The sequence below is a fragment of the Natrix helvetica genome (assembly GCF_964273705.1).
Source record: "Natrix helvetica genome assembly, chromosome: 6".
Lineage (NCBI taxonomy): Eukaryota > Metazoa > Chordata > Lepidosauria > Squamata > Natricidae > Natrix > Natrix helvetica.
In genome coordinates, this window is record NC_138553.1 from 67,516,882 (window position 1) to 67,544,387 (window position 27,506).

The 27,506-nt window shown below is 38.2% G+C and overlaps 1 protein-coding gene across 2 annotated transcripts; it reads left to right on the forward strand.

Annotated features, from left to right (window-relative positions):
• On the forward strand, window positions 1-27,479 carry TUBGCP6 (tubulin gamma complex component 6). Of its 2 annotated transcripts, none has more exons than XM_081958416.1 (26): window positions 1-125; window positions 2,541-3,370; window positions 3,953-4,116; window positions 5,231-5,441; window positions 5,640-5,813; window positions 7,684-7,805; window positions 9,598-9,673; window positions 10,066-10,175; window positions 10,490-10,581; window positions 12,498-12,637; window positions 13,496-13,645; window positions 13,844-13,925; window positions 14,010-14,098; window positions 14,264-14,379; window positions 15,632-15,770; window positions 15,853-15,969; window positions 16,720-17,962; window positions 18,603-18,643; window positions 19,264-19,456; window positions 20,543-20,711; window positions 21,774-21,915; window positions 22,146-22,340; window positions 22,706-22,838; window positions 23,077-23,290; window positions 25,755-25,954; window positions 26,875-27,479. In XM_081958416.1, the coding sequence occupies exons 2-26, from the start codon at window positions 2,621-2,623 to the stop codon at window positions 26,964-26,966; spliced, it is 5,154 nt and encodes a 1,717-aa protein (XP_081814542.1). In that variant the 5' UTR covers window positions 1-125; window positions 2,541-2,620; the 3' UTR covers window positions 26,967-27,479. The 2 variants fall into 2 exon arrangements, with proteins under 2 accessions (XP_081814542.1, XP_081814541.1); XM_081958415.1 differs by lacking the exon at window positions 1-125 and adding an exon at window positions 160-678.
• The last annotated feature ends 27 nt before the right edge of the window (window positions 27,480-27,506 follow it).

Consider the following 27,506-nt stretch of genomic DNA (forward strand, 5'->3'; position numbering starts at 1 on the left):
CATTGATCCCAGCCGCCCGCCTATTACGTGCCTCCCTTCCTACCAAGTGGCCCTTCTGCGCATGCCTGACCCCGCCCTCCTACAGTAGCTCCGCCCCAATCTTGCCATTTCCTTCATGCCCCGCGGTAGGTCGGCTTTTCTTTGAATTTTAAGCATTGAAGCGGAAGGTCGCGCTTCCCTCAGGAAAGGCGAGATTTATTTATTTTTAAATTATTATTATTTATTTGGGAGAGGAGGGGAAATGGAACCACCTCGCCTCGGCTACTCCAGGCTCGTCAAGGGCGGACTCCCCAGTATCGGTTGCCCAGTTAGGAGCTCCGGCTGTCTTGCCTACCTAAGTTATCAGCTCCGTTGATTGTTGGTTAATCCCCCAGAAGTGGCGGGAGACCCAGACGACCACCTGTTCCTGGAGACTGGAACCGGGCCTGTGCTCCGCCAACGCCGGCTTTTCTTTCCCTCCGACGCCGCAGCATCCTCCGCGTTTTGTGCTTGTGCCCACTTTTCCAAATTGGCGGCTTCTAGGCTACCGAACTACAGTATCCATCATCCCCAGCCAGCATTGGGGCGTGCCGATGGCGGAGAAGGAGGCATTGCTGCACATTGCTTCTTGCCTAGGGAATCCTGCCCATCGCCAGGCTACGGTAGCCCTTTTATCTGCAGGGGAAGATAATCTGCGAGGTAGCCGTTGTATCCGTTGAAAATAATTATAAATAATTATAAAGTAATGTCCTTCCGAAGATCAGGTGCATCCTTTCCATTTCTGACCATTCTTAACCGCATTTATAGTATATTGTATAGCCTTTATCGTCATTGTACATCATGTATACAACGAAATTGGTTTTAGCCTCACAATCCATGACAAAAAATACAAACGACATAAATACTATAAAGAATAATCCCTATGCAAGTAATTAGGAAAAAAGGAAAGAAAAAGAAAAACTAGTCATACGTTTCCGCGTTGCATGGAGTGATTGTGGTTGTGTTTAAGAGTCGGACAGCCCAAGGATAGAACCTATCTTTAAACTTATTTGTTCGACTGGCTATGCTTTGATGTCTTCTGCCTGATGGTAGAAGTGCAAAGAGACACTGACCAGGGTGTGAATCATCGCTGAGTATCTTCCTTACTCTGCTAAAGCAGCGAGACCTGGCGATGTCATCCAGTGGTGTCAGAGGGCAACCAATGGTTTCTTGTGCCAAATTGATCGCTCTCTGTAATACCATCCTGTCCGCAACTGTTAAACCAGCATACCATACTATAATGCAGTATGTGAGGACACTTTCTATCCCGGATCAATAGAAAGAGGTCATCAGCTGTTGTTCCACCTGATTTTTTCGTAGGACTCTAAGGAAATGAAGTCTGTTGGGCCTTGCCAATCACCAGGGAGGTGTTGTTTTTATAGTTTCTCTTTTCATTATTTGGAGACTAATTTTTTTTTTAGCATTTGTTTCAGTCTCATTTTTGGTTGTATCATCATCCCATACAAATCTCTGAAATGCTCCACATAATTCCCTCTCTTGCAATTTCGTTCTAAATCATTTAGTCATTTTTACTTTAAATTCCCTTGAGACTGCTGGAGGCTCCTTGTTTGGGCAGCTCCATCCATTTAGAAAACATCTTTAATTGTCATCAAAAATGCTTCTGCAGCTTTTATCCTGACATTCCTTTGACTACCTTCTTTGCAGTGTTCAGTGGGCAACTATCACCATGGGTTTCTTCTTTCATAGATGCCATTAGTTCATGCCTTCAGAAAGATCTATCTGTCATGCATTTTAGCCTTACGATTCATAATAATCTATTGATGGCTCCTTTATTGGGTCCAGGCTTCCAGGAATTCTTTGGCTCTTCTGTTTGCATGGTCAATTATTTCTTTGCTTTTCCAATTGAATGTGTATCCTGGGTAGCTGTTGAGTATTTCCCATCTTGGTTTTTCATCGCAGTTATGTATACTTCATTTTTTGCTGTATTTGGCACCCCATCTGCCCTAGGTGGTGTGGGGCTGTAAGCCCAATTCTATATAAAGTGTGTGTATGTGTGTTCTTGGTAGGTTATGTATTTAGTTTACGTTGGATTCTTTAATAGCATACTCACCCCTTTTTCTCTTGCATTGTTTTTATAGTTAACGTTTTGCCAAGAAATATAAAGTAAATAAGTGGCATCTTGAAAGAAATTTCAGAAAATAATGTCATAGCCTAATTAAAATAAGCAGAGACTAGTCCAGGCTTCCCCAGGAGTCAAAAACTAATACCAAAGTGCGCACATGTAGTTCCCACACAAAATGTGGCTAGGATCTTCTGAAAAAAGAGTAGCAAGTTTTGATTAAAAATTTGTGTATTAATTAGACTAAAAGATTTAAAATAGATTATTGCTCTGACAAAAACCTTAGTAGTTTCCTGAGCTGCTATGACAGTGTTATGTTTGCAACATTCTGGCTACTTGCTATCTAGTAGTGGGATATTCCTAAAGTCTTGGCTGTTAATTTTATAATGCAGAGAAAAGCATTAATTATGTTAATAATTTTTCTTTCTTTCATTTTTTGTAGGAACACAAACCAATGCTTGTTTGACTATTAGTGCTGGATTCATTCTGAGTTGATTGTGGATATCCACAACTGATGGGACCATGGAGAGTATTACAAAACTATTTGGTGACTTGTGTGAGGCTCACTTAGTATCTGTGTCAACAAAGGTCCATTTATACAAAAGAAAGAGCAGCAAAAAAATTTCAAGGAAAAGTCTCAAAAAGGTTGCATATAATACTTTGTTTGCTAATCTTTTTCTGGATGAAACCTGCAAAGTTTCTCAATCAAATTTTTCTAGACTCCCTGTGAAAAACAAAATATTAATGCTGTCTTTCAATTTGAGAGTTGCTGGACTGAGCCTAGAAGCAGACAGGCTGGAGCAACTTGTAGAGGAATTAGAAAAGTCTACTTGCTTACCATTTACTGAAATTACTTCTATTTTGGATTTTCTGGTACTGCTTGCAGGAACTGGGCCTCCTCATTGTTCACCCCTCAAAAAGGATTATTTCATGAATAACAAAAATGTAGGAAGAAACACCAAATATCAAGGTTATGATTATTATGATGTTAGCATATTTGAAGCAGACGTGCAGGCTTTTATTGCAAATGAAGAACGTCAATGTAATGATACAATTCAAAAGACCTTGCAAATTATGGAGGCAGCACCTGGTACAGGTCTTCCTATGGTGGAACTGTTTTCACAGAATTGTTCAATGGGGGACAGATATGAAAGAGAAACTCGGGTCTCGCTCTTTGGTGCTCTCATTCACAGTCGTACATATGATATGGACATCAAGTTGGATTTGCCACCAGTGCCTGACAATGCAGATATGTCTGGACTTGCAATCAAGGTATAAGATTGTTTTCTTTTGTCTATGCCAATATTGGTCTTAATGAACTTATGGATATTTATACTTCCTCCATAGAAAACAGATGACATAGGCTACTGTCTCAATTCACTCTGCAATTCTACAATTATTAGCTCATTGGAAGGATAAACAAAGACAAAAATGTAGATTTTCACTTTCACGCATCCCTCTGATCTAATGCTGTATGTTTCCATCTTAAAGTATAATGTGATTCATATAAATATACTCAAGAAGATCAGCATGCCTTAGCCCTGTCTCAACATTACAAAATGTTTCTTGACTAGTAATATGCTTCTGACACATCAACCAATATTTCACAACTTAGGGTTCTAAAATGTTTTATTGCTTTCATTTATTGATACTATTTATTCCTGTTTGAATGTTATAGTATAGCAATATTGTCTCATATGAAATATTTTTATAGAAAGTTGGATACAAACTAAAACTAGATATTAATTTTAATTTAAACAATTTCTTATAAGCTCTACTTTCAGAACAATCCCAAAGCACAGTTTTTAAAAGTAATTGTAGAGGAACAGTAAATAAGTATGTTTATATTTGCAGGTTCCCCAAAGTATTGATCCTTCTGAAGATGAAGGATTCCAGTCAGCATCCAATCTCACTCCAGACTCTCAATCAGAACCCAGTGTGACACCAGATCTTGATCTCTGGGAGGCAGCACTTACTTATGGACCTAGTAAACGACGATGCTGGGAAAGAATTGGATTGTAAGTATTTTGCTTTATATTTTTTAAAAGTGCTTGTTGTAATGAGCTATTTTGGGGCAGGAGGGTGCTGTGATTAGTACAGCAATGTTTCAAGTCTTTTTATTAGATTTCATACTACTGTTCAATTTCCAGAGTTAACTTACTAATATACAACTATAATCTATTTGTTTGCAATGAATGGAAAATTGGAGAATGGCAGTCTTTGGATCCAAAATATCACATTCATATCTATGTTGTTCAGTTACATTTTTGGCAGAGGTGGAATTGTAAACCTAATAGTGTGGAAGCTGTAGTAGTAGCTGATGGTCTGCAAGAAAATTTTGGTGATCTGCAGAAAAATTATTTACATTTTTTATATTGCACTAAATACTATTTATCTTTTTAAAAAAAAACATATTAGTGGTCCGTGGGATTTAAAATTATGTGGTCCTTGAGGCCCAAAAGATTGGTGACTCCTGCTTTGGATGATACATAATTGTTAATGAAAAGGAATGCATAGTAACAGGATTCAGAATATAATGTATGTTATCTGGCATTTTTCAAAAGTTTTTTTTTTAAAAAAAACACCTCTAGAAAATTGTTAAACTAATCACCAATTTTTTGATTATCATCATTACTAGTTCAGTTCTGAAGAAAATTGTCCAATGTTTTATAAATATACAGAATATTTAAATCCAAATCCTTTAAAAGTTATTTTATATAAACGAGTTTACTTTCAACCTCCCCAAAAAAGCAGACATACTGACATACAAATAAAATAAGAGTAATTTGCCAAAGAAATTAAAATTAATTTATTTGTTCTTTTTTGTTAGACTACATTTAATGCAACAGGTATTAAATAATATTTAATAAAAAGGTATTTACTCAAAAGGAATTGTGGGCCATAATGCGTAGACTCCAGTGAGTTGGAAACAGCTTGTAATCTACATCTCTTTATAACATGGTGAATACTTATGCATAATTCATAGCTTAGACTGAAGGTCAAACAGAAAAAGAAAATCGTATATTTTATACATGATTTTGTCAATAATAGTTTTCTTGAGGCAAACTGAGCCTTGGTTTCAAAGGTAATTCAGACTTCTAGTTTTAACATTTTTGTGGTTTTTCCTGACAGTCCACCTGGGAAAAAAGAGGAGCCATATCTTTCAGAAGCTGGAAGAGAAGCCTTTGACAAATTTTGCAGACTTCGAGAACAAGAACTGCAACTTTTCAGCAGTACTAAATTTCAGTTACCACAACGTGTATTAGTAAAAGAACCAGAAATTGTTAAAGATGTGTTAAATGTTCTTATTGGAGTTGTATCCACTTCTTTCTCATTTAATCAGGTATAACATTTCAATATAGTATATAGTAGTTTTATTTTTAATACAGTAATCAGTAGATTTTTATTTCAAAAATTCATATAAAAATAATGCATTTAAGTATTTCCCAATTGGATTTATGAGGACATGCATTTGTTTAGTAAATATATTCTATGTTGTGCATTTTAGTAATTTCCTGTTACTGTTTTCCCAACTTTATAGGCAGTTCAGATATTTGTAGTGAAACAAGGCATTTATGTATCTGGAACTTCACCTGAAAGTATGAACTGTCTATTGTCAGAAGTGGCTGAATATGGAACTTATTACACACGACTGAGCCGTTTCTCTATTCAGCCAGTCCTGGACTCCTCATACAAAAAAGGGCTCGTATTTCAGGTAATGCACTTGCAGTTTTTATTATTAGTTTGGTTGAATATAGTCTTTTTCTCTGATATCTATTAGTAAAATCTGGTATGTCCTCTGTTTTGGAAGAAAAAATACCTTTTGTTCTTTCTCTGTTCAATTACATCCCAGTTGTACAAAATTCTTCACAAAGTGCAGGGCGAATGAGATGCTGAGAGCAAGCAGAACCTTGTTCATACATAAACCTAACTGTTACACTTCACTTGGGATTCAACCTGGTTATGAGATTGAAGATGTGTTCGTCCCTCTTACAGATAACTTGCACCAGAACCTGGATTGTAGTAGTGCAGCCCTCTTAGTCCTATTCGATTTTTCATTAGTGTTCTAAATACCATCAATCATAATGTTCTTCTGGACACTTGTGATGTTACAGACAGAAGGTACCATTTTGTAGGTCTTCTCCATTCTGAGCAGGTGACTCCAGTCAGTAGTTTTGACCAATCAAGCTCTTTGTCTCTCCAAGGATACATGCTTCATGATCCCTTTCTCTCCCAATACTAGTGAGATACATCATTTGTTGATTCTGGGTGAAGTATAATTAATTTGCTGATGACATTCACTTATACAATTCTGAGCCAGATAGTAGATGATGTAAATTTATTTATAGAGTCTCTTGAGATCATAAGACAGTGGATGGGACAAAGCAAGCTGCTATTCCGTCCCAGAGGATAGTGCTGTTGTCTCTACAGAAACCGTCAGATCTCTAACAAGGTCTAAACTAACTCTTCTTGGGGACTGGATTTGCACTTTCCTGAAGAAAGTTTTCATTATTCAGGACTTCTTCTGGATTCTTATCTTCCTGCTTGATAGTCAAGCAGAGTACTTGGCTAGGAGAAGCCTTTGCCAAGCTTTGGTGTAACATTTAAGGCGCTTTTTGGATAGGAGCTACTGACAACAGAGCCTCATGCCTTCATTAACTTATTAACCTCATTAACAATGTAGCACTGTCTCTGAATACAAAAACATATGCAGATTCATGTCTTAGTCCAACATATCTAATAACTGACACAAATATTCCTTTCACTGTATATTTACACACAAAGACACAAAATAGCCAAGGGAGCATCCACATGTCTTTGTCTTATTCCCTGCTCAGCATTGTACCATTTGTTATGCATTCCATTTATTCTCACAAATGCCTTCTGTGGTATACTGTTCTTGATTTATTCAGCAACCAACATTTAGATTCATATTTGTGCCAAAATTCTATAATGTAACCTAAGACTAGTACCAGTCAATTTTGGCACATTTTGGTTGATATATCACAAGGAATACAAAAGCCCAGTTCCATTCCATACTGCTTCTGTTATTGTATACATTCAGTGGGCTCCAAGGCTAGAGTTTGCCTTAGAATTCAACATACTGTTGTCCACATCCCACAGAGTGGTAGGTACATGTAGTGTACAGAATATATTGTTGACTATATTAGTAGAAATCTTTCTGATTGCCAACTGCTATATATTTGTAAGCGGATATAAATTAAACCAAGTTTTGTTAGCTGTCATTATTTGGTTTTGACTCAACGTATTGTAGCCCTCATGGTTTATACTGTAAGAATTGGCAGCAATTCAGTTGTGTCTCAATTATCAACTGTGATTCAGTAAGCCATAACTTAACATGATATACAAATTGATTTGTTCATGCAGAGAATGTGTGTCACTACTGAACAATGGTTTTATGTTTCAAAAGGTTGGTGTCTAAGCTGTAGTGTGTGAAAAGACCCTTATCCTCTGAAAAAGATTAATGTATCCTATCTCCATTTTCCAGTTTAGTAAAGTATGAGATACGTTGTATTTAATATTTTTAATTTTTTTAAAAAATGCTTTCTTTTTGCTGTTGTTAGGCATTCACAAGTGGACTGAGGAAATACTTACAGTACTACCGAGCGTGTGTTTTGTCCACTCCCCAAACTTTAACTCTTCTAACAATCAGCTTTCTCTTCCGAAAACTAGGACGACAGCTAAGGTAACATTGTAGGATTAATGTAATACAACAGAAATGGAAGATCGAACACTTTTCAACAGTGTCCTAAAGATAGTGGTGTGAAAGGTCCTGCCTTTATTTTAACACAGGGGTCACGAACCCACCTGGCTGTGACCTACTACTGGGCTGGGAGCCATTTGGAACCAGGCCAGGGAAGCAGCATGCACACATCCCCACTTGCACAAGCAGCGGGCGAGCACTTGTGCTCATGCTCCATTCATGCAAGTGGCTGCCCATGCAAAACCATCCCTTCTCCCCTCTGCACGCTGGTTCACAAAACCAGAAAGGTTGGGGAACTCTGTTTTAATAGCTTACTGTAATTTAGTTGTAGCTGCTAAAATAGGTTCCTGAATTAAACATATACTTTTTATGACTAAGAAGACGTTGTTATGACCCAGGTGGTAAAGCCAAGGCAGGCTTTAGAGAGTCCTTTGTTCTCCTCAAGAAGTGTTCAACAAATGGCCCTCCAATGACCACTAGGGCTCTTCCTCAAAGCAAAAGCGAAGAGCAGTTCTTGAAACAAGGCACGAGTCAAAGCCAGGGGAGTATAATCCAAAACAAACAATTGTTCCTGGCGAAGGCTAACTCCCCACAGCTTCTCCTTAAGTCATTCCTCTCAGGATGTTCTTTGTGAGGAGGGGTGGGAAGGGCCTTGCAACCCTTCTCTCGGCTTGCCTGTGCTCTGCTCTCCTTGCCCTTGGATTGAGTGGAGGAGGCAGCTGTTCCTCACCAGAAGAGATCAGCGGCCTATCAGCAATCCTCCCCTGTGTCTGTGAAGGCAGGCAGCTCTCCATTTGGTCAGCCACCTCCCCCAATGCCTGAGGGGCCTGGGGTGGCATCATCCTCAGCCCCTGGCATCTCCAAACTTGCCAAGGGAGACATGCCATCCCTGTTGGATAGTCCCGGATGTTCTTCCTCCTCCGAACCAGGTTCCAATCGGGTCATGACAGATTAACTTAAGGCTAGAAGAGCATTGGGAAATAAAAAAAATGTAGCCCTGATCCCTCATTTCTAATAAAGCTCTATAAAAAAGCTGCTGCCTCAGTGTAAATTTATTTATGAAAGTAATGTCACATTGGTTGGACACATCAATGTTGTTTTCATGGACCAAGTAGAAATGATTGGCTGGTGGCTTATTACGAGATCTCTTTGCAAAGTCCCAGACTAGCTTAGGACCACAGGACTCCTTGTGATCTCCCATCCAAGAACTAACGAAATCTGGATCTGCTTAGCTTTTCAGGCTCAACCCTAGGATAGGCAAGATAATGTGGCACACCTAGTTATTACTAATGGACTATTCAAGGAATTGAAATATATTTTATTATACAGTAATACAGTATATTGCCGTAGTTAGATCAATGTAACATAATTAACATACCTAGATATTTGCTATGAATGTTTTAGTTGATTGTGATATTTTGAAATGTATGGTATATTAAAATATTTATATAAATTAAGTTCAAATGTTAATTTAAACTGGATTTAATCCAAGACCTATAATAAAAGATATTTCTGTTATCTTTTCCTGAAAGTTTAGTTGCACTTAACATACCATATGTTGTTTGAGAATCCTGGGTTGTAGAAGGCAAGATCTCACATCATTGTTTGGCCTCAATTGCTATATAAAAACTCCATTAAGGATGCAAGGCTCTAATCCTCTTCTGAGCCAAACATCAGTAGAGCTCAGAGCTTCTCTTGTCTGTCAACTATTTTGGACAGTTTTAATATTCTACAAGTGATTGCGCAAGAGTAGCTGCTTTGTCTTTTTGTTAAGGTATTTGGCTGAACTCTGTGGCATAGGAACGACTGCTGTGGGAGCTGCTGGAGGCACCAGTGCTTCTTTTCCAACTGTGAGTACATGCGATTGTTTCTGTTTCTAAGTCACAGCAAAAAAGTGTACATTTTTATGTATGGCTTTGTTGGAATAAATAGTTGCTCTCAACATGCTTAGAGGCTATGCATTTTAAATGATTTGATATGATACCTATACTATTCAATGTGTAACTTTTGTATTCATCAATGTTTGTAATAATGTAATTGAGCAAAAAAATAATGTGTACTTCCCCACCTGTTGAGAGCCTGAATATGTAACTACTAAAACAGGCTCACTTGAGGAAGGGAGCAGCTGTGAACAGTAGCTTTATCCTGTTGATTTCTTGGATAAAGCCAGGCAAATGAGTCTCAACTGAAAAAAAATGTGAGTTTTATGCTTTTTACACAAACTGGCTTGTATGTATTTCAGGGAGTTAAGCTTCTTTCATATCTCTACCAAGAGACTCTTAATAACTGCAGCAGTGAGCATTATCCAGTTCTCCTGTCCCTTCTGAAAACAAGCTGTGAACCGTACACAAGGTAGGAGCCATGCATTGTCACAGTCATCTGGCAAAATGATGGAATGGATTTCTTAGAGCACCCAGATTTTCCCAGTTACTATAACTCAGGGGTGTCCAAACTTGGGAACTTTAAGACTTGTGGACTTCAACTCCCATGCTGGCTGGGGAATTCTGGGAGTTGAAGTCCACAAGTCTTAAAGTTCCCAAGTTTGGACACCCCTGCCGTAACTGAATTGTTTTAGTAATCCTATGTGAAATCATCTTGATCTTGCATAAAAACAGCCATTCTAGAATATCTTCTTTAAAACTGTTGTCCAATGTTTTCTGCTTTAGGTTTATCCACGACTGGGTATATAGTGGTGTATTCAGAGATGTGTATGGTGAATTCATGATTCAGGTGAATGAAGATTATCTTGGCTTTAGAGGTAAGCTTTCTTTGAAATATTATTTGTTAGAGTTATATCCCACGTTTTGTTCAGGAACTCAGGGCATCACAAATAAGGCTCCCTCCACTCATTTTTCTCCAACGCAGTAGTTATCTCTATAGGATATGTTGGACTGAGAGAGAAATGGAACCTAATGAGTGAAAAATAGTTGCAACACAAATGTCATTCAAAGGAAGTTGCCTGGCTTGTGAAGAACAAATGGATAATATTTGGGTTCTCACTGCATTTTATTGCTTTAAAACCATGCCAAAATGATATACAGGTGAAACTTGAAACATTAGAATATCGTGCAAAAGTTCATTGATTTCAGTAATGCAACTTAAAAGGTGAAACTAATATATGAGATAGACTCATTGCATGCAAAGCAAGATAGTTCAAGCCGTGATTTGTCATAATTGTGATGATTATGGCTTACAGCTCATGAAAACCCCAAATCCACAATCTCAGAAAATTAGAATATTGTGAAAAGGTGCAATATTCTAGGCTCAAAGTGTCCCACTCTAATCTGCTAATTAAGCCATAACACCTGCAAAGGGTTCCTGAACCTTTAAATGGTCTCTCGGTCTGGTTCAGTAGGAATCACAATCATGGGAAAGACTGCTGACCTGACAGTTGTGCAGAAAACCATCATTGACACCCTCCATAAGGAGGGAAAGTCTCAAAAGGTAATTGCAAAAGAAGTTGGATGTTCCTAAAGTGCTGTATCAAAGCACATTAATAGAAAGTTGTGCGGAAGGGAAAAGTGTGGAAGAAAAGGTGCACAAGCAGGAGGGATGACCGCAGCCTGGAGAGGATTGTCAGGAAAAGGCCATTCAAAAGTGTTGGGGACTTTCACAAGGAGTGGACTGAGGCTGGAGTCAGTGCATCAAGAGCCACCATACACAGACGGATCCTGGACATGGGCTTCAAACGTCGTATTCCTCTTGTCAAGCCGCTCCTGAAGAACAAACAATGTCAGAAGCGTCTTACCTGGGCTAAAGAAAAACAGACCTGGTCTGTTGCTCAGTGGTCCAAAGTCCTCTTTTCTGATGAGAGCAACTTTTGCATCTCATTTGGAAACCAAGGACCCAGAGTATGGAGGAAGAATGGAGAGGCGCACACTGCAAGATGCTTGAAGTCCAGTGTGAAGTTTCCACAGTCTGTGTTGGTTTGGGGAACCATAGTGTTGGTCCACTGTGCTTCATTAAGTCCAGGATCAACGCAGCCGTCTACCAGGAGATTTTGGAGCACTTCATGCTTCCTTCCGCAGATGAGCTTTATGGGGATGCTGACTTCATTTTCCAGCAGGACATGGCATCTGACCACACTGCCAAAAGCACCAAAACCTGGTTCAGTGACCATGGGATTACTGTGCTTGATTGGCCAGCAAACTCGCCTGAACTGAACCCCATAGAGAATCTATGGAGCATTGCCAAGAGAAAGATGAGAGACATGAGACCGAACAATGCAGAAGAGCTGACGGCCGCTATTGAAGCATCCTGGTCTTCCATAACACCTCAGTAGTGCCACAGGCTGATAGCTTCCATGCCACACCACATTGAGGCAGTAATTGCTGCAAAAGGGGCCCAAACCAAGTACTGAGTACATATGGATGCTTATACTTTTCAGATATTGTTCTATGTACAATCCTTGTTTTATTGATTGCATGTAATATTCTAATTTTCTGAGATGGTGGATTTGGGGTTTTCATGAGCTGTATGCCATAATCATCACAATTATGACAAATCACGGCTTGAACTCTCTTGCTTTGCATGTAATGAATCTTATCTCATATATTAGTTTCACCTTTTAAGTTGCATTACTGAAATCAATGAACTTTTGCACGATATTCTAATGTTTCAAGTTTCACCTGTATTTCAGAACCCTTTTGATATATTGTACTTCTTTATACTTAGACAAACATTACTGGACCCATGGATATGTTTTGATTTCTAAAGAAGTAGAAGATTGTGTTCCTGTGTTCTTGAAACATATTGCTAATGATGTCTATATTTGTGGAAAAACTATAAACTTGCTGAAACTGTGTTGTCCCAGGGTAAGTATTAAAAGTTAATTTATTATTTTGTTTAGTATATTTGAAACACTAACTCTAGGGCTATTTATATAACTTTAGAAGTTGTGTATACTCACAGTTGCAATCCTTGTTAGGTGCCAACTACCATCATCTTGATAACTCAGATTGCATTCCCATAAAGCAGATTTCTCCCATTCACCCCAATTTCTTTCTTTTTTTCTTTATACCATTTTCCTTTGCGTGACCAATCATTTTCAACATAGGTGAAGGTCCTGGCTGGGGTTTTTTTTTTGCAGTATTATTTATTTCCATATGTATCAGAAGGAGGTTATAATTGGCATTGGATTTGATAAGTCTTCTAAGTTGCTCTGTCTTTATCTTTGCTGCTGATGGCTCAGGTACTTCAGGCTGTTACAGTAAGGAATTGCCAGCTTGCATGGCTGTTCTTTTTGCCTTCTTACAAGGTCCAGTTGAATCCTCCAAGCTAGGCAATTTTAAGACTTTTGGACTTCAACTCCCAGAATTCCTCAGGAATTCTGGGAGTTTGGAAACCCCTGCTCTGTGTTTTAGGGATTTCCTGCCCTGTCTCCTTTTGTGCCATGATTTCCATGAAATCCTGGAGTTAATTTTATTTACAAGTTCCTAAAAACTATTTTTTATAATGAGTGGTCAGAATATCTTCTATATAGCTTGCTTTAAATTATTTCTTTATCTCCTTCATAGTAGAAATGCTTAAAAGTCTATGGTTACAGGAGGAATAAAGCCCATCAGATTCAGAAAGTATAGGACTGTGGCCTTTAAACAATGTAGGTGGCTAGTTAAACGCAAAAGGTGTATAATTTAAAAACAAAGTTGGTTTTAATCTTCCTATTTTTGCAGCACTACATATGCTGGTCTGATATTCCTGTTCCTCGGATTTCTGTAACTTTCTCCCTTGATGAGTTAAAAGAGATTGAGAAAGATTGTGCAGTCTATGTAGGTCGAATGGAAAGAATTGCTCGCTATAGTACCATCAGCAAGGAAGAAAAGGTAAATATATTTAACAGAATAATTTCAGAATGTAAATGATTCCAATCCATTGTCCAGGATCTAGACAAAATATAGGCAAGATTTTGGTTTCTGTGTGATAACATTTTGAATTTCAAATTTTCTAATTTATTTAATGTATGTCTCCTTTTATGATATAACATTTGGAAATTACAGTAAATCACATGGATTTTCTCCTAGGTTTTGCGCATGGAAATTGAGAAACAGGAGTTAATTGCTCATGCTCGAAAAACAGCTAGCAAAGCTCTCAAAGCCATTACTGGTAATTTATACTTGTCTTTGCAATCTGGTTGAGTTTCTTCTAGGTTTTTTCTTATAAAAATATGCATTTTAACTTTATTTTTAGATCAACAGATATCAGATAAAATGGCACTGGATGTAAAAAAACGTGAACAATTTCAGAAGTTGAAAGAACAATTTGTAAAAGATCAAGAGGTATGTTTTTATTCATCTGAAATGTACATTTTCACTAGCAGCTCTGTGTGGGGGAGGGGGGGTGGATGGATGGATGGATATATATTGAATTTGCCTGAAAAAATATACAGCTCCGTTTAAGGTGTTGCAAAATTATTCTGAAAATCTTTCTGAATATCTTGATAGCGTCAACGTGCTCTGAAACAAGATGAAATTGATGATGATTTTAGTTATGCTCGGGAACTCCGAGAGAGGGAGAAGAGACTGAAAGCTTTAGAAGAAGATTTAGAGAAAAGGGCAAGGTAAGCAAATCATAGAGTCAATGTCCAAGTCAGCATGCCATTCAAAGTGGCCATAACGCACCGTTTTGGAGTTGCCACACATGAGTAGGGGGAAGGGGATGCATGGAGCCACAGATGGGTGTTGGGTGATGGGACTCACACTGGGAGAGGAGCCAGGAAGGCAAGCCAGCTGCGGTTAGTTCAGAAGCCATCCAGGCTTGAAGAGTGGTTGCTGGAGCCATCTAGAGAGCAACTGGGCTCGAAGTGTGTTTGTTGGAGCCAGGACAAAAAAGTACTTGCTGGAGCTGGCCAGGAAGCAACCAGGAAAAAGAGGGAGGAGCGTGCAGAGTCCATATAGTCAGCTGGCTAGCAGAAGCCAGTAATGCTGCCTAGAAACCCTTTTACACTCTTGTTCACCACGTGCCAAGTTGAGACTCCACAAAGAGACCCATTCTGCTCACAGTGTGGCCTTTTCTTTTGCTGGCTCAGTTTGGAAGCATGACACATAGTATTTCATGTTCAGATTTTTTCAGTGATCAAGAGCAGATTTAGTTTAGCATTGAGAAAAATGTTTATTTTTTATGCTAATACTAAAAGTCTCTTAAATCATGAACGCATAGCTTAAAAAGAGATGGTCTGCTGCTCATTAAGTGGAAAAGAAGCAGTTGCTTTCATGAGTTGGTAGAGAGAAGCTGCATTCCTGTTCCAATCTGTTCTGAAACACTTTGTCCAAATCACATCTGAAGCATTGCATGCTCCTAGTATGCCATATTTTTGTCTGCGGAGTTATCAAACGTAGTGATGAATTCAGCCAATCTAATGGATCATGCACCACTAATCAGAGTAAACAATTAAAAGAACACTATGCTTACCACAAGGTGACACAAAAGTACCAACTGACGTGTACTTTTACTTATAGTAGAGAGCTGTGATAGAGTGATATTAATCTTGCCATTTGATTGTGTAGGAAAGAGTATTGTTCTTTCTGAAGACACAGCAACACATGGCATTTGTCCTTTTTATTCTGTAAATTCGCTTATAGGTTTTTGGGGGTAATTATTTTGTAAGCTTTGAACACCATAATTACATTACAGGTAACTTCATTCAATTGAATTCCATGAATATCTATCTTGCTCACTGATTTTGACCGTTTAGGCTGAATCTACTTTGGAAGTAATGCAATTTGTATTAATCAATTTTGTTTGTTTTGCTCTGCTTTAATAGAATCTTTGATCTAAGATACCAGTGGGTTTTTTTTTTTCTTTCCATTTAGACAAGAGTTAATTGACCATTATACTAAGCTGTCTGAAGATGCAGCTCGTAGAGAAAAAAAAGCTTTATGGAGAATCCAGAGGCATAAACTGGAAACAGTCCGTCTCAATTTCCTGTTAAAAGATCAAAAACATATTGAGGTACTGATACTTTTCTTTCTTTTTTAAAAACCACATTGAATCTACTTATTACAAACATGTAATATTTCTATTTTATGTTTAGGATATGCTTGAAAAGCTTCCTGGTGGAAAGTACAGGAAAAAAGTAAATATAATTCCAGAAGACCAAAGTCAACAGATTATGCTGGCTGCAGGCCAAGAGAAAGATGCTGAGCTTCAGGTTTGTACTTCTTATATATATGGCTTGGGGCCAGAGTTTAAAATCTAGTAAAATGCTAGTAAAAAGAGACATTTTATCATAGACTGGTACTTGACAAAAGTCATTTTTTCAACTACAAAAAGTATCATTTAGCTCTGTGTTATTAAAAAAAACATAACTTTTCCTGTTCAACAGTATAAAAATGGGATCAATATTTTCAATATTTCAATATTACAAAAGTTAAGATTAGTTTGGTACAGAAAACATAATGCTTTCAAGGTGTACTTTATTATACCAGTACATATTGCAATGTAACCATTTCAATGCTTTGCTCCACCGCTAATGAGTAATACTGTGTTTAAAAATAAATATAGGGAATTATCTTACTTCAGACCATTTTTCCTTTTAGCCATGTTTATTCTATTCAGATTTGAAGTAGCTGTCCTGATTGTTGTTTTAAGTTGTAGTACCATGCCTGGGACTTTCTTCATACATGTCGCCTACCATTAAATTGGCTATTGTTTTAAAGATGAATATGCCCTTTGATTAGTGCTTATATGTTTGTGGTAACCCAGATGATTTCCATGGTATATGAAACACTGTTGAGCCCTTTGAGAAATGTAGTGAAGGCAATAAGATGAGCTAGTAAATAAAATTGTATACAAGTAATTTCAGAAACTTGAAGTTTCTGAAAGAAAAGAATTGAATATAAGTCAACTGTGCAATTGAATTACGAATATATTGTAATTATTTTCAATTTTTGCACTTAAGGTAACTTCTTTAGAATCTGATCAAAAGATTATGGAAATGGGAAAAGATACAAAACCTGAAGTGACAAATTACATTTCAAATGATCAGCCATTGGAATTAACACAGCCCCTAAATGTGCAGCCTACGGATTGCTCTGAACTGGGAGAAGCAGAAGTTGCTTCTCAAACTGCCTGCAATGATCAGACGGCAACACTTTCAAAGAGTATGTCTGAACTTGGTCTGAATTTTGAAGATTTTTTGCCAAAACCTCAGGAAGAAATATTCCCAACAACCCAACAGACAGACCTGTTAGAGGAAGCTTTGGAAAGTATCAATTCAGATCTGTCTTTAAGTGATCAAAGAAAGGAAAGTAATTCTCTGCCAAAAGAGGCTGCAGAAGGAGAAACAGCCTTCCATGCTTCTCTGGATAATGAATATGACTTTAACACTGTTCTCAGGCCTTCGGTTTCCCAAAGCCACATTCAGGTGGGTGAAAATGTTTTCAATGTTGAAAGCAGGAGACCTCGGTGGAACATTCATGGCCACATATCTGATGCGAGTATTAAAATAGGAGGCTACGTTGCTCACACTGAACTCCCCCAACCACATTCAAATCCGCATGGTCATTCCTCAGATGCGCACATCAAGGTTGGAGAATATGCTTCTGAAGAACGGACTTGCCGACCTCGCTGGAACATCCATGGGCATGTTTCCATAGCTCATATTCCTGTTGGAGGATATGCCTCCGAGGTAGAGCTCTCGAGACCCAGGTGGAATATTCATGGTCATGCTTCAGATGCTAATATAAAGATTGGTGAATATGTGCCAAAGGTAGAAGCCATGAGAACCCGATGGAACACTCAGGGGGACATTTTAGATGACAACATCCGTACTGGGGAAAATGTTTCCGAACGTCTGTCTTCTCGACCTCGGTGGAATGTCCATGGCCATGCCTCTGAGTCCCATTTTAAAGTTGGAGAGCTGGTTTCGGATTCTGAGAGTTCAAAGCCTCGATGGAGCGCCTTCGGACATGCATCCCAGTCCAGTATTCAGCTGGGGGAATGGACTCCTTCAACTGACAGTGATCCAATACCTCATCTTAAAGCAGGTTTCGGTCCTGCATCCAGTTGTGCACTACAGACATTTCTATACAATGGGAGAGACTCTGATGGGAAAGGAGAAGAACAAGAAACAAGACCACCTGACGATGGGTTGGCTAACTTGGATAAAACGCAAGAAGAAAGCTCCGGCGAGGAAGCACAGGGTGAGTGACATACCAATATGCATTGATATAGCTACTAAAGAAATCTGTTGAATTCAGAGAGGTCAAACAGCTGAGTGGAAATCATCTGAGTTTTCTAAGCACAGCCCTTATCCCACTTGTTGCTCTTTAATATGGTGGGCTATACAATCCCCAATACTTTTTGTAATTGAAGGGGGCAGCCAGGAGGTCATGTTTGGGGAAGCTATGTAACAAAATTAAAGATTTGTCAGGTACATTAAAATAGTTAAAACTGATCTGAATTAATACTTGAGCAAATCTTAAGAATGTCCCCCCCCCTTATATAAAAATAAATGGAAAATGAATGGCATTTAGTAAGTTGAAAGCTGTTTATGCAACTAAAAACAAGAGGCTACAGGTTATAAAACAACTTAAAAATATTAAAATCCAATATTATTAAGAATTATACTAAAACTGAACTAAGAGATATGATTCCAAAAATACATTATCCTGATGTTTCTTCTCTGGTTATCGGGGGAGGTAAAGTTATATACAGTATGGCTAAAACATAAAATATTTATATGAAATATAAAAACTGAATACAAGGAGGACATTCAATTTATATATATGAACCTTATGTATTTCTTCTGTTCCCCCACATAATATTTCTTTTTTCATATAGTGGTCGTCCGAGATGAAATTGAAGATCTTCAGACTTTCGTGGTGAGAAGAATAAGTTTATGAATCCTTCTTTTTGTACTGTTTCAAAATGCAAAGGATTGTTTACTTTCCAATCACCATTTCGGCAGAGGCTTTCAAGGCTAAGCCAGCAAGGAAAAAATTATAGAATATTAGTATTCTCATATTGCTGCTTTGACTATTGCTTCTTAGCATGCTTTGCTTCACTCAGCTGATTTTACTTAGGAATGCCAGCATCAATGTGTAGCTATGGAGTCTGCTGTCTCCATAAGGAGCAGTTGACCAACAGAAAGAAAGGGAGGTGAGGATATTAATTATCTTCCACTGTCTCTTAGCATTAAAATAGGATTTTCTTCTTTTCTTTCTTTCTTTTCTAACTAGCTAGATAGGGAGTTAGCAATTTTAAGGAATGATTCAGAGACCATGTGATGATATTAATGCTCGTATATTTAATTGAAATTAATTGTTGGTTTATATGGGAACAAACTAACTTTTTTGCGCTATGGAAACTGGAGAAATTTCTGTTGTTATTCCATTATATTTTTATGTCAATTTGAATATTTTAGAATTTAGAAAAATGAATGAGACTACATAAATACACCAATTGAAGGAACATTATAATACCAACATTTCTTTTTCATCAGGTAGAAGAACCTGAAAAATCAACCTCATTGTGTGTTGTGACTCAGCAAACGTCTGTCTCTGAGGTCATCGTGTCTGAAAACCAGGAAGGAGGAAGCACCAGTGTTGCTATATGGAAGAAAGAAGATGATTACCTGCAAGCCTTATCTAATCAATATTGCCTGGAAAAATATCAGGATCAATATGAATTTATGTGTGAGTAGTCTCAAAGCGAGATGCATTAAGACAGTGAAACTGTTTGATACAATGCAGACTTTCAAAGAAGATTCTGAGTCTTGCTAACCTATAACTCAGTAGCTCAAGGGTGAGGAGTTTATGATCTTTAGATAATGGGTATCCAAACATTTTGGCTTGCCTGATCTGCATTGAGTGAAGAGTGAATTTGTCTTGGGCCACATATAAAATATATAGTATAGTATCGCTAAAAAAAAATCACATAATAGTGTTAAAAGTTTACAATCTTGTGGAGCCATATAACTAGCTGTTCAGGACTGCAAGCTACCCGTGGGTTGGTCACGTTTGCTGTAGATGTTCTACATCAATGACCACTAACTGTTAGCCTAGGGAGGATGAATTTTTTAAATCTTTTTTTAAAATTCTAATTTGATTTCATTCTAAAGGCTGTGAGAAAAGAGAGGCTCAGTAATAAGTCAAGGTTTAACGTGCTTCTTTTTTCATTGTATGGCCACTACAGTAGGTAAAGCTTTGGTGCATGAACTGTACATATTTTAGGGCCTGCAAAAATGTACAACTCTCTTAATCTCTGATTAAGATTGTACAGAGCTGAATGTTATGAGAAATGTACCTATTCTGGATGTTTTCCTGGAAGTTAATTATCCACTCTGGAAACTCCATGTAATGCTGCAAACATAGTCCATCCCAAATTTCATCTGGAACATTTTAACTTGCTTCTAGTTTAGGTTTAACTTCTGGGGATGACACAGAAGAGAAATTTTCAATCCTTGAAAATTTGATTTGGAGTATCCCTGTCCGACTGCTGTTATGTTTCTGTGTACCTTTTTTCTTCCCATGATTAATAATCTGATTTACTGTAAATTTTCTACTCTTTGGCATTTGTGATTCCATTCAGTTTTCAATTTTTTGAACAGCATTTTATAAATACTTCCATTACTTTATGGTTGTTGTCTATATACTAAGATGGCAAGTGCAAACTACAGATTGTTGCATATTGATTGTTCGATTTATTGTATTTTACCTTTCGATAATGTTTAAAAATAATAATGTTTCGCCTTACAAATTTTTGTTTTATCTGTAATGCAGCCGAGCTTCCAGTTTCCCATCTCTTACATCACATGATCCCCAGATCCTACACTTTCCCTGTGGATCCCTCAGTACAATCAGCAACAGATGAAACAGCTGTACAACTAAGTGAGCTCTTATCACTTCCTGTGCTGATGAAACGGTCAATCACTACCCCCTTAGTTTCTCAGTAAGTAGTATTGGAACTATTAAGTCAATATGTAAGAGTACTTTGTTGTTCTGTTCACATTGTTTTGTTAAGGACAAACAAATTATCATCTCCCCCCCCTTTTATTGAGTCAATTGTATAGGCAATTTAGTGATTATTGCAGAAACAATGTATATCATATCATGTATCATATACCGTGTTTTTCAGAGTATAAGATGCACCTTTTTCCCTCAAAAAAGAGGCTGAAAATCTGGGCGTGTCTTATATACTAAATACAGCATTTTTTGCCTCCCGAAACCCCGCCCCTTCACCAAAATGGCTGTGCATGGCCTTTAGGAGGCTTTCAGAGTTCTCCTGGGGGCTGGGGAGGGCAGAAATGAGCAAAAAATGGGCCAGTTTGCTCATTTGGGGGGGGGGGGCACCCTCCAGGAGCACTCTACAAGCTTCCCGAAGGCTATGCATGCCCTTTTTAAATAAAAAAATGGGCCCGTTTAAAAAAAATGGCCCGTTTTTTGCTCATTTGGGGGGGGGCAACCCCCCAAGAGCACTCTACAAGCCTCCTAAAGGCTATTCATGCTCTTTTTGGGGTGTGTGTGGAAACCGGGCCGTTTTTTGGGAGGTCTGCAGAGTGCAAAAACTTTTTTTTAAAATTTGCCTCTTCAAAATCTTGGTGCGTCTTATACTGTGAAAAATACGGTAATAACTTGTATTAGATCTATAAATGTCATAGCATATTTCCTCTTGAGTCTTTTCTTCATCAGGCCAAAGGAATTATATACAAATATGATGAAGAGTTAGGGTGAAAAACAAGGCGTATTTGAAAGGAACTTTTTATTTTCAACACACATGATACATCCTTACTTGAAAAGCAACCAAAGGATGTTGAACTAGTAAGATCTTTTGTAGAAACTAACCATTAATTCTGTATACAGGATCAAAAGGGACATTATCTTTAATATATTTCACAGCTCGATTTATGATTTAGTTCATTTTAACTAGCTGGTTTTGTTTCTTCCCTTTTATAATGAGCAGAGAATTTTAATTCTACGTTTTAAAATTTGGATCACCTATTTTTTTTTCTAGTGTTTCCCTTGTGAACAAAGCCATTGTGGATTATTATTTTGTGGAATTGAATGTTGAAAAACATTTTGAAGCATTGAGGCATTTTTTGTTAATGGAAGATGGAGAATTTGCTCAATCACTCAGTGATTTGCTTTTTGAAAAGGTATTGAATTATATCTATTTGCCAAGATTAAACCGATGATAGGTCAGAAAATAGCCATTTCATGATTGTGTTTCCAATGTGGTAAAAGAGCAAACAGCCACTCTAGGAACTGTGCATTATAGGAAACTCTGGCACAAGGAGATTTTCTGGTAATAAACAGCATGCTTAACTTCTGCTTACATCCTGCTCAGTGAATTCTCAGCCTCTAATATGCTATTTTCTCATTCAAGCTGGGATCAGGACAGACACCTGGTGAACTTCTGAATCCATTAGTCCTCAATTCCATCTTGAATAAGGCACTTCAGTACAGTCTTCACGGTGACAGTCACTTGGCTTCTAACCTCTCTTTTGCATTGAAATACCTCCCAGACATGTTCAAACCTAATGCGCCTGATGCCTTAGCCTGCTTGGACCTACGATACAAGGTAAGATGCCCATGGAACTTTTCGACTTGTATTCTAAAGCAGGGGTCCCCAACCTGATCCACCTGGCCACACCATGCCAGAAACCAGACCACAGAAACAAGTGAATCCCTATCTACGGATGCAGGCAGCATACAAAATCATGCCCTCACCGGTGCGTGGAAAAACTTCTCTCCACGGAACCGGTCCCTTGTGCCCAAAAGGTTGAGGGCCGCTGTTCTAAAGCCATGGTTGATTTATTAGAATAATTGATTCTGAATATTTTCTGGAACTATACATGCGTATTTGTGTTATTTTTAAATTTCTAGCTCAAAAGGTTGCAAAATATAGATTCATGTGCAGTGACAATTACTTTCTTTTCCTTTTAGGTGGACTGGCCCTTAAATATTGTAATTACTGAAAACTGTATGAATAAATATAACAAGATATTCTCCTTCCTGCTACAGCTGAAACATATGGTATGGACTCTTAAAGATGTCTGGTTCCACTTAAAGCGAACTGGTAAGACTGATTTGCGTACTTCTGCCAAATATTTCTTTTTTCCATTGTATTTTTGCATGCATTCTATTGATCATGTAATATTTTATTCAACATTTTAGCAGTGATTCATTAACCTTAAATTATATGTATTCTTTTGTCTTTTAAATTGGGATTTAAAATACTGTTTTTCATTTTTAAATAAATAACTGTATTTTCAGACCCTGTGATTGAATGATTAAATGTAATATTTGTTTTTCAGCATTAGTAAAACATGCATCAAACTCAGTCCAGTTTCGACAATTGCAGCTTTATAAGCATGAAATGCAGCACTTTGTTAAAGTTATTCAAGGTTATATTGCCAATCAGATTTTGCATGTCACTTGGTGCGAATTTGGGAATAAATTGTCTTCTGTGGGGAATTTGGAAGAAATTCACAGAACACATGCAGAATATCTCAACAAAGCAATCTTTCGGTAAGGAAGCTGTAGAACTTGTCTGCTTATGTTGATCAATAGTGTTGGATGAACATGGATTTCCATTACATTTACTGACTTGGTTTGGGTTTACTTCCACTATAATGTAGCAGAACAGATGCATTGTGCATTGATGGACCACAGAAAGTACCGTATTTATTGGCGTATAACACGCACTTTTCCCCCCGAAAAATAGGGGGCAAATGATGTATGCGTGTTATACGCCGATACTGTTTTTACAGTAGCCTGAGGCTGCCTCAGCCTCAAGCACACGTGACCCCATTACCCCGCCTTCCTGAGCGCGCTTCGCCGGTTCGCGTTCTGCGATCCCCAACAGCAGCTGCTTTTCTGTGTGCCTGGCGTTTGAAACATCCGGCTATCTATCTAAACGCCAGGCACACAGAAAAGGATCGCGGAGCGCTTCGCCCCAACAGCAGCTGCTTTTCTGTGTGCCTGACGTTTAGATAGATAGCCGGATGTTTTAAACGCCAGGCGCACAGAAATGCAGCTGCTTTTGGGGCGAAGCGCTCCGCGATCCTTTTCTGTGTGCCTGGCGTTTAAAACATCCGGCTATCTATCTAAACGCCAGGCACACAGAAAAGCAGCTGCTTTTGGGGCGAAGCGCTCCGCGATCCTTTTCTGTGTGCCTGGCGTTTAAAACATCCGGCTATCTATCTAAACGCCAGGCACACAGAAAAGCAGCTGCTGTTGGGGCGAAGCGCTCCGCGATCCTTTTCTGTGTGCCTGGCGTTTAAAACATCCGGCTATCTATCTAAACGCCAGGCACACAGAAAAGCAGCTGCTGTTGGGGCGAAGCGCTCCGCGATCCTTTTCTGTGTGCCTGGCGTTTAAAACATCCGGCTATCTATCTAAACGCCAGGCACACAGAAAAGCAGCTGCTGTTGGGGCGAAGCGCTCCGCGATCCTTTTCTGTGTGCCTGGCGTTTAGATAGATAGCTGGATGTCCTAAACGCCAGGCGCACAGAAAAGGATCACGGAGCACTACTCAGCGGGGTGTGGGCGAGAGGAGGAGAGAATGGATGAGCCGTCTCTCCTCTCCCTGACACCCGACTAAAACGCTTTCTTTCGCCCGCGGAAGAGCTCGGGCGGGCGAAAGGAAGCGCTTTAGACAGCGGGGTGTGGGTGAGAGGAGGAGAGAATGGATGAGCCATCTCTCCTCTCCCCGGACTCCCAACTAAAAGTTAATTAAAAAAAGTTCTGAGCTACCCTTATTTTGCTTCAAAGTTCTTTATTTGAAATTTAAATTTTTTTCCTGAAATTTCCCTCTTAAAATGAAGGTGCGTGTTATACGCCTGTGCGTGTTATACGCCGATAAATACGGTATTTGCTTGCATTGCATTGCAGGAATGAAGAGAACGTTTTACAGTACTTCAAGTCGCAGAAATAATTCCTTTAAGATTGTTTAAAAGTCAGTCTGTGTATGTTCTCAGGAGCAATCTAGACTGTGGCCACCCTAGTACAGAACCACTTGTGGCTTCTCTTGGAAGTTTTTATACATTTGTACTTTGTTTGAACCCTAGGGCCTGTTGGTTGATTGATTGATTACAATAATTTATATCCTTTTAGAATAATAGGTCTCCCAAAATGGCTTATAGTAAATGGCAAATAAAAATCAAATAAATATAGTTAGGATCCTTTGCACAAGTGGTTTCTTTCCCCAATCCTCCTTGTAATTGCTTCCTTACAGTAATGATGACTCTATGCAGAGCAGGGAAGAGTCAAGATTCATGTCAACCCTTTAAGGCAGTCCAGGGTCACAACAGAATTCACACAGGTTTGACTGCAACTATAGTTTATTAAGAAAGGTTATAGCAGAATCTTTCTGGAAATCACCCAGGCCTTCTCTGGTTCACAAAAGCAAAGTTATTTTCCAGATGTTGAAGATATTTACAAAATGTAAATCAGGGGGTCAAACTCACATCATCACATTGTTGTCATGAGATGTATCGTGATTTTTCCCTTTGCTAAAATGGGGGTGGGCGTGGCCAGCGCTTGACACATCTGGGCCACAGGCCGCAACTTTGACACACCTCATGTAAATCAATTACACTCTTACTATTTTTTATTTGTTAAAAACTTGGAGATTTTCATGAACAAAAGGTTAGTATCTAATGGGGTTGGTATACTATTTTACATGATTCAATGATAAATACTCTGTGAATCAATCAATTTTAATTCTGAATATGGTAAATGATAAATATATACAAAAGCTGCTTTGGGGCGCTCTAATTTTTAAAAGTTGGAACAAGATGTTTAAGAAGCAATGAGCCAGTTTGACTTTCTTTTTAATATTTTCTTTGTTTCCAGACTTAATGCATGTTTTTATAACTGCTGATGCATCTATTAAATCTATTACAAAGTTAGAGGGGATTGCATTGCTGTCTGTCAGTTAATTTTACATTGATATATGTTTAAAATATATCTTTGCTTTTTTTTTTGATAGGGGATTATTGACAGAAAAGGCAGCTCCTGTGATGAATATAATTCACAGCATCTTTAGCCTCATTTTAAAGTTCCGTAGCCAGTTAATCTCTCAGTCATGGAATTTTGATAGCAGCAAACATGTGGCCGTTCACCCAAACTTTGGATTAATGCAGCAGTCCTATAACACGTTCAAATATTACTCTCATTTTCTGTTCAATGGTAAGACTTGCCATGTAATTTTTTTTTCTAATGTTAATCTGAAAATCAAAATGAAATTCAAACACGGCATATTTGACTAATCTTTTTAAAGATTACATTCCATTTAAAATTAAGACTAGTTAATTTATCAGTTTCCTTAGAGCAAACTTTCAGAGGAAAGAACAACATAGTCTGTATTTTAAGGTGCAGAAGAAAAACCACTTTCACTTCATTTCATATTAAATTAAAGCATCACTTAGTATCAAGATAGTGAAACCTCCGTGAAGTCAGGTGCAGCCTCAGCTGTGCTTCTGCAATCTGCAATCTCCTATCCACCTTTTCCTGCTATATAATCCCTCAGGTTGCAACAGTTTGCATAAAGAAGGCACAACACACACTGTCTTTCCACAGTCCTCTTTGTAATTGTTTGGTTCCTTACGATAAATATGCAGCTGGTTCACCCTGCCCTCATCCCTAAATTAAGGGTCATATTTTCCATAGCATGTGTTTTTTCCTTCAGGCCTACTTTCACCCCCTAATTTTGAGCTGAATTTCCCTCCCCTTTTTTATTCAGAATTTAAATCCCCCTGTTTACAGCTATTATAAGGAAATCCAGCTGATTATTGCTATGCTTACCAATGTACTTGACAGCATCCCTCTTTATGCAGGATATCTAAAACACTTAGTGGGGCAGGATGCTGGACAAGATTCTCTGCAGTTAAATGAAACTGCTGGGAGAAATCATGAAAGTTTAGGATTTGAAATGCATCATCCAATGGATGCTCGTTATTGCAAGGATTCATTCCAGGGCCACTTTGCTTTTTCCAATAAGAACATTTGGAAGAGACCCAGTAACATTTCTCTTGCCATAAGCCGTTTCTGTGAAGATGCAGATTCAATTGATCGATTGACTTTTCTAAGTTTTCCCTCTTTTCCTGCAGTAGTAACAAAGCTTATCAACAGAGGATACCAGCCTCACCTGGAAGATTTCTTACTACGAATCAACTTCAACAACTATTACAAAGATAATTGAGCCTTTACAATAGACTAACTGCTCTGTGCATTATAAGAAGCCCAGGCCATTTGAAAGCCGCTGACCTCAGAAGCTTTGAAGAGTTTCCACTGAAAACAGTGGCAGAGTAGAATGGTTCCATTGATACAGATGCAAGATGCTCCATTTTCCTCACATAGCATGGCACCAGTTCATACGGAAGCATGTTTCCCGTGTTGGTATGATATATCAAAGCGTGCCTAAATGTAAATTTGTTAATGTGTAAATTCTTCCTTTCGCATTGTAAAAGCTTCTCATGTAAATGTACTAAAGAGCAAAGCATAAATTTATTATTTTGTAATCAATATGCAGATGTTCAGAGTAAAAAAAAAGAAAACTTCTTGATAATTACTTCTTTGTGGATAAATTTAATATGTACACAAATCCAGAATCTGTTCGTTTAATTATGCTGGAATGGCCTATGATTATACATGCTGTGAAAAATTTTTTATAGTTCTAATTAATCATTTCCCAATATAGCTCCTACACTCCTCACATTTCCCCCAGTGTTCTTACTGCATC

What these genes read in the sequence shown, in the direction of transcription:
- TUBGCP6 (XM_081958416.1), top strand. Translation starts at nt 2,621, where the DNA reads ATGGAGAGTATTACAAAACTATTTGGTGACTTGTGTGAGGCTCACTTA. An exon ending in CTTCTTTCTCATTTAATCAG is followed by an intron (nt 5,442 to 5,639) that starts GTATAACATTTC and finishes CCAACTTTATAG; the next exon opens with GCAGTTCAGATATTTGTAGT. An exon ending in CCAGTGCTTCTTTTCCAACT is followed by an intron (nt 9,674 to 10,065) that starts GTGAGTACATGC and finishes TATGTATTTCAG; the next exon opens with GGAGTTAAGCTTCTTTCATA.